This window comes from Gorilla gorilla, chromosome Y (assembly GCF_029281585.2).
Source record: "Gorilla gorilla gorilla isolate KB3781 chromosome Y, NHGRI_mGorGor1-v2.1_pri, whole genome shotgun sequence".
In the NCBI taxonomy this organism is placed as follows: domain Eukaryota; kingdom Metazoa; phylum Chordata; class Mammalia; order Primates; family Hominidae; genus Gorilla; species Gorilla gorilla.
In genome coordinates this window covers 10,698,054-10,705,000 of record NC_073248.2, presented here as the reverse complement: position 1 = coordinate 10,705,000, position 6,947 = coordinate 10,698,054, and the positions used below count along the sequence as shown (strand labels likewise).

Here is a 6,947-nt window from a genome sequence, read left to right as displayed (position 1 = left end):
GCTGGCATGCAGTGGCGTAATCTTGGCTCACTGCAACCGCCACCTTCTGGGTTCAAGCAATTATCTTGCCTCAGCCTCCCGAGGAGCTGGGACTACAGACGCTCGCCACCACGTCCGGCAAATTTTTGTATGTTTGTTGAGACAGGGTTTCACCATGTTAGCCAAGCTGGTCTCGAACTCCGGACCTCAAGTGATCCGCCCGCCTTGGCCCCAAAGTGCTGGGATTACAGGCGTGAGCCACCGTGTCCTGCTAATTAATTTCATTTAATTTTATCGCACGCAGGCAGCAATGTGTGAGCATATTCATCCTGAACAAGGACTTATATTCGTTGGGGCCACCAGCCCAGCGATTTACAGGAAGCCACACGGAGCTGCCTACCTGAAAAGCCCGTCGATCGTCCTCTTGGATGGCAGCCTCCAGAGGATGCGCGGCCAGGGATCCCCCGAGGCCCTGCAGTCCAGCTTGAGGGTCCCTCCATACCTGATGTCCGTCCTCCGCGAGGAGGTGCCCGTGATGCGCGCGTTGGCTGCTGCGCGCTGCACGTTGGCCGCTGCGCGCTGCACGTTCAGCTGCACGGTCCTGCGCGCGGAGCCGATCAGGTTGGCGACCACGCACTCATAGCGCCGGCTGTCCTTGGGCGCGAGGTTGCGGATGTAGAGCGTCCCGTTGGGGAAAGCAAACAAGTTCCGGTGGAGGAACTGTGAGGGGCGGATCTGGGTACCGTCCCCGAGCACCCAGAGCACGCTGGGCAGGGGCGCAGCCTTGGCAGTGCAGTGAATGTGAATGCTGAGCTCCGGGGGCAGCGAGATGTTCTCCAGCTTCTCCTGGTGGATAACGGGGGGCAGTGCCGCCACGTGCAGGCGGATGGACACGCTGTCCGCCCCGGTTGCGTTGCTGGCCACGCACTTATAGATGCCTCTGTCTGAGAAGGACGCCTCCTTGATGGAAAGGGTCCGGTTTTGGTGCAGGGTGATACGGCCCTCCACGGAGGACACAGTTTGCCACACCCTCCTGTCGCGGAAGATCCAGGAAATTTGGGGGGCTGGGGTCCCTTTTGCCAGACACTCCATTGAAATTGTGTCTCCCAGGTAGACGGTGACGTCCTGGTAGTGGGAGGCTAGGATTTGAGGTTGCTGCACGGTGACCCAGAGCAAGACCACCATCCTGTCCAGGCCGTACAGGTTGCTGGCGGTGCACCTGTAGTGGCCTCGATCTTGCACTTGAACCTTCCGTATCACTAAGGTACCGTTCTTGAGAACCTCAAACGGTTGTATCCTGGTATTCGGAGTCATAAAAACTCCTGGAGAAAATTAACATAGTCGGCTTTGGCATAAACCGTGCCCTTTTGATAATGCTCAAATGAGCAATATTAGTTAATCTAAGTCTACACTTAATCACCCAGACAGCAAAAGCAAATGTAGAAGGTAGAATGTTTTAGTGTTTTTTAAAGTTTTTTATGTTTATTTTATTTGTTAGAGATAAGGTTTTGCTCTGTCTCCCAGGCGGGGGTGCAGAGGTACAATCATAGCCCACTGCAGTCGCAACCTCCTGGACTCAGCCTTCTAAGTAGCTGGGACTACAGGTGCAGGCCACCAGTCCTGGATAATTAAAAACTTTTTTTTTTTTTTTTTTGTAGAGACATGGTCTTACTGTTTTGCCCGGGCTGCTCTTGAACGTCTGGCCTCAACTGATTCTCTGTCTTGGCTACCCAGAGGGCTGGGATTACAGATGTGAGCCATCACACCCAGATTGTTTTTGTCCTAACCATTAAAGAAATGTAAAACTGAGCTATCACCTCATGCCTGCTGGGATGGCTATTGTCAAAAAGACTAAAAACAACAGACACTGGTGAAGATGTGGAGAAATGGGCACCCTCGTACACTGTTGGTGAGAATGTAAATTGGTACAGCCACTGTGGAAAACAGCATGGAGGTTCCTCATAAAACTAACAATAGAGCTGCCTATGGTCTAGCAATCCCACTACTGGGTATTTATCCAAAGGAAATGATGTCAGTTTGTTTATGAGACATCTGCACTCCCGTGTTTATCACAGTGCTATTCACAATAGCCAAGATTCAGAATTCAGCTAAGTGTCCATCAATAAATGAATGGATAAAGAAAATGCGGTATATATGCATAATGAAATACCATTATGTCTTTTTTTTAAGGAAATTCTGTCATTTGCCACAACATAAATGAACCTGGAGGATATTAGGTTAAGTGAAATAAACTAGGCACAGAAAGACAAATACTGCGTGATCTCACTTATATGTGCAATGGAAGAAAGTTGAACTCATAGAAGAAGAAACGGATAGTGGAATGGGGGTTACCAGGGACTGGGGGTAGGAGAAAGGGGAAGCTATTAATTAAAGAATGTAAAGTTCAGTTAGGAGGAATATGCTTAAGTGATGTTATACTCATGGCAACTATAGTTAATAACAATTTAGTTTATATTTGAAAATTGTTGAGAGTAGATTTTTTGTCATCACACACATGTGAAATAAATATGCTCTTTAAAAAAAGGATAGAGAAAAATAACATTTTGTTTTTCTTTTTCATTTTTATACTAGTCCCAGAAACAAGGCCATCCTCAAGCAAAAGAGGGCAAATGTGGGTTTTATAGAGAATTCTGGAAGCAGGCATGAGTCCTAGCCACTTCCAAGGTGAGCTAAGATTCCACAAGCTCAATTACTAGAGACACAGCCTCTCCCTTATTTATTCATGCTTATGCTATTCTCCTGAACTCCTTGGGCTAGCTGGTTGCATGGGCATCCCAGGCTTGCAGTGGCCAGCCACCCCTGCCCAGAGAGGCCCTTGAGTCCACAAGAAAGGTAAATTACTCCCAGCACCTTAGCAGGCCAAGGCAGGAGGATGCTTGAGCCCAGAAGTTCTAGACCATCCTAGGCCACATATCTAAACTCTGTTTCTAAAAAAAAAAAAAAAAAAATAGCTGGGTGTGGTGGCATGTGCCTTTGGTCCCAGTTACTTGGGAAGCTGAGGTGGGAGGATCACTTGAGCCTGGGACATAGAGGCTGCAGTGAGCCATGATTATGTCACTGCACTCCTGCCTGGGCAACAGAGTGAAACTCTATTTAATAATAATAATAATAATAATAATAATAATAATAATAATAGGAAAGAGAGAGAGAAGTAAAAAAAGAAAAGAAAACAGACAGAAAAGAAAAGGTAGATTGGTTAGACTGATGGGGTCATGATGGGGTCATTCTGCACTTGAGCATGAATTCAGGCTTCTCAGTGACATCTGACCTCTCACCACTCTAGCCAGTGGGTGGAGTTATGGGACATAGGTCCTTATTTCTCTCCACTCTCTATACTCTCTATATTTCACACTCTGTTTGACCTCCTAAGACTCTGCAATCATCAGGCTCTGTATTAATTGTGTGTTTCTGATGCTCTGTCATCTGGGGTTTTGCTGACCCCAGGGAAACTACCCCTCCCAAAGCTAGATAATCACTAGACATAGCAAACTACACACCTGTGAGAGCAGCTTGCATATGCAAACCAATCAATCCAGAGACCACACCCTAACCACCTCCTTTATTGGGCTGTCTGATTCCAGGTCACTATCCTCTAGCCTTAATTATCCCAGGGTCAGGTAACATACAACTAGGGACAGCCTCATGTGCTCCAGAGCCTGCTGACATTTTTCAAAATACTCAATTCTAAGCCTCGCCTGTTTCTTCCCATAGAAACTACAAAAAAAGGTGCTTGCCCACACTTTCTTCCTATCTCTCTGCTTCCTAACCAAACCTGGTGCTTCCCTCTGTGGCCCTGCATGATGTGTTGTACTCTGTCCTGGTAACTGAGTAACAAACTGTCTTTTTAATGGCAGTCATCTGCTGATCTCTTGGCCTAACCATACAGGCATGCAATGAAACTGTAAATGAGACCTCAAGCTCTCATAACATGGACCCCCTGTGACTGATAGAGATCCCCAAATTTACAAAACAGAACCAAGCAACCATGACAGGAGGAGAGAACAGCTGTCAAATGCTGTTTGTTCTCGGAGCAGTATCTCTTGACAAACAACTTGCCAGAGACTTCCAGTTTGGGGCTTGGAAATCACCCAATCAGGGCTCAACTATTTGGACCAGTCAGAACTAAACATATTTGAATTGCTAATTTGTGTAAATGGACTTGATTGGGAACCAGTGCAGGAACTGTCTCTACTTCCTTTGTTCTTCAGAGAGCACTTTTTACTGGCACTGAAGGCTATGTCCACCTAATCTGGAAACTGTTTTCTTTTTTTTTTTTAATGGAAAATACAGCTCCCCCTTTATCCTCCACAGATCTCATGGACTTTTGTTAACAATGAAATATAATAATAAAACCTACATTTTTAAACAGGGGAGCCCAAGGGAGCCCTGAATTTTAGAACTCCTTCCATTCTTCTCCCATGTTACTGGACCTTCCTGGGTCTGGACTTTTCCTGTGTGCCATTCACTTCATTCTGACCAGTGCCTCCAGCTGTTTTACTAATAACTTTCTCTAATATGGGAGTTCATCCTTCGGATGAAGCTTTCAAATCCTGCAAGCTTGTCATCATTTCCATCCTCAAGGGGAACTCATACTCTGACAAAGCATCTGGTGGTCACACACCTGCAAAATTACTTGCTCTCACTATGAAAATAATTTCATAGTGGATGGATTATTCCAACACAGAACAGACATTGAAAAAAGGTCACTACTCTGGTGTGTTTACAGAAGCAGCCGAGACCACAGCTGTCCCCTCCGAAACCAGGATCAGCAGCCCGGTGAGTCTGCCCAGCCCACCAGGTCTTAGACAGCAGGTATTACTTAGTGCTGATATAATCTCCCTACTTTTCAGGCAATGCAGCTAAGATCCCACCTAGCTTTGTGGCTGAGCCCTCCCAAATGACAGGTGACCATGGGCATGGTCATGGACACCCACCTGCTGACCCTCACTTATGGAGTCCCACCTCCCCACTGAGGCATTTTATGATGCAGAGGTACAAGAGTGCCTGTCTTTCATTTGGTTTGGGATGCAAGGGAAGTACCACTGAAACCTCCTGCCAATTATTCTTACACCTCCTGGGGCAATTTTAAAGTGCCTTCCATTTCTCTCTGATGCCTCAATAAAAGAGGTTAGTTTATCTGAAAACAAAGGCATGATAAATCCATGCCATGTAGTTGACAACATGCAATTACAACACTTTTGGATGTGAGCAAATCTCACTTGGCCATCCATTGAGAGAAATAGCTTTTGTCTAAAAACAAGAGCTAGCTAACAAATGAGCAGCCAGCATTGAGAGCTGATTCCAGGAAATGTAGAAGAAAAATGTGCATGAATGTCTGGTGCAGGGGCAAAGTTCAAAGATGCTCTGAAATGGCATAGGGTGTGAAGGAACCTAAGGATTTATATAAATGGGATTCCCAGAAGGAGAATGGGTTCCTTCAAGGACATAACCCTTTTGGAATAAATAACCCATGGTGTCCCTCATTTTCCACTTCCAGCAAAATTCATTATGAAATTATGAAAACCTATGACTTCAAGTGCTAAGCTTATCAAAGAAGTAAACAATTGCCCTAGGCTCAGAGTCTCTGTGAACCTCTTCCAACATTTGGGAGATAAAGCAGTACAAAGAAAGTACAGCTAAGTGCTAGCAGCGTAAATCATTTTGTATTATCGAAATGAAGGCAAAACACTCATAGACACAGACACACACACACACACACAATCCTCTGATCAGAATCCAGGGCTGAAGATACATTTGTGTTGAGAGAGAAGGAAAGAGAAAGGAGAAAAAGATGCTCTTTTGTCCAGGTTGTGATTCTCTGGTTTTATTTTCTTCTGTAACCTAGAAATTGTTCTGCCATTCAGAGAAAGCAGATGGTCAATTTAGGAAGCCAGCTGCTCTTTGAATGTCTGTCTCAGGATTCCAAGTATAAACCATTTTTATGGGCTGAAACGTGTCCCCCCAAATTTATATATTAAAGTCCTAACCCCCAGGAACTCAGAATATGAATGGAGATAGGATCTTTACCAAGGTGATTAAGGTTAAATGAGGTCAATAGGATGGTCTCTAATCTGATAGAACTGGTATCTTTATAAGAAGAGATTAGAACCCAGACAAACAGAACTTGGACCATGTATGACATAGGAAGAAGACGGCAACTACACGCCAAGGAGAGAGGCCTCAGAAGGAACTAATCTTGCCAACACCTTGATCTTGGACTTCCAAAATCTGCAATTGTGAGAAAATAACTATCTGTTACTTAAACTGCCCAGTCAGTGGTACTTTGTCATGGCAGCCCAAGCTGATTAACACAACCATGTTCTTGGTTCAAGTCAAAGAAGCACCTGATTAGCACTTAGAAGACTATTACCTGATCTCTGACTAAGCTGGGTTTACCTTTGCAAGCTGGTAAAAGGGCAAGGGGGATTTACAGACCACCACTCATATCCACTCTGCCCTCAGATGGTGGTTGAAGGCATTTGTATTGGAGCCAACTGAAAAAAGTGAGAGTCTCTCTTATGGAATATTTCAAACCTGGGTTATTCTCCATCCAAAGGACCTATTAGATGTTTCCATGGCTCCATTAAAATCTCACATCCATTCTAGTTCCTCACTTCCTGTCCCTGCAAAGAAACATGCTTAGATTTAAGATTTCAGATGACTCCTCTGATCCTACCAATTCCTTATTTTCTGAGTTTCTGGTTGTGCCTAAAGTAAGACTCCAGTAACTTTCTCCTACACTCTGGTTAAAGTGTAGATTGGGTACACATGGACATAAAGATAGGAAAAATGGATACTTGAGGCTACTAGAGGAGACAGGGAGGGGTAGCAAGGGCTGAAAAATCCACCTATTGGATGCTATGCTCACTACCTGGGTAATGGGATCATTTGTGCCCCAAACCTCAGCATCATACAATATACCCATGTGAGAAACCTGCACATGTTCC

General features: G+C 45.1%; 1 protein-coding gene across 1 annotated transcript in view; it reads right to left on the bottom strand.

Annotated features, from left to right (window-relative positions):
• Nucleotides 1-6,947, bottom strand: part of LOC129530428 (matrix-remodeling-associated protein 5-like) — a 39,979-nt gene that overhangs the window by 8,508 nt on the left and 24,524 nt on the right. Inside the window, 2 exon segments of the mRNA XM_055377254.2 lie at nt 380-1,301; nt 5,451. Of these exon segments, the coding sequence (XP_055233229.1) occupies nt 380-1,301; nt 5,451 (923 nt within the window).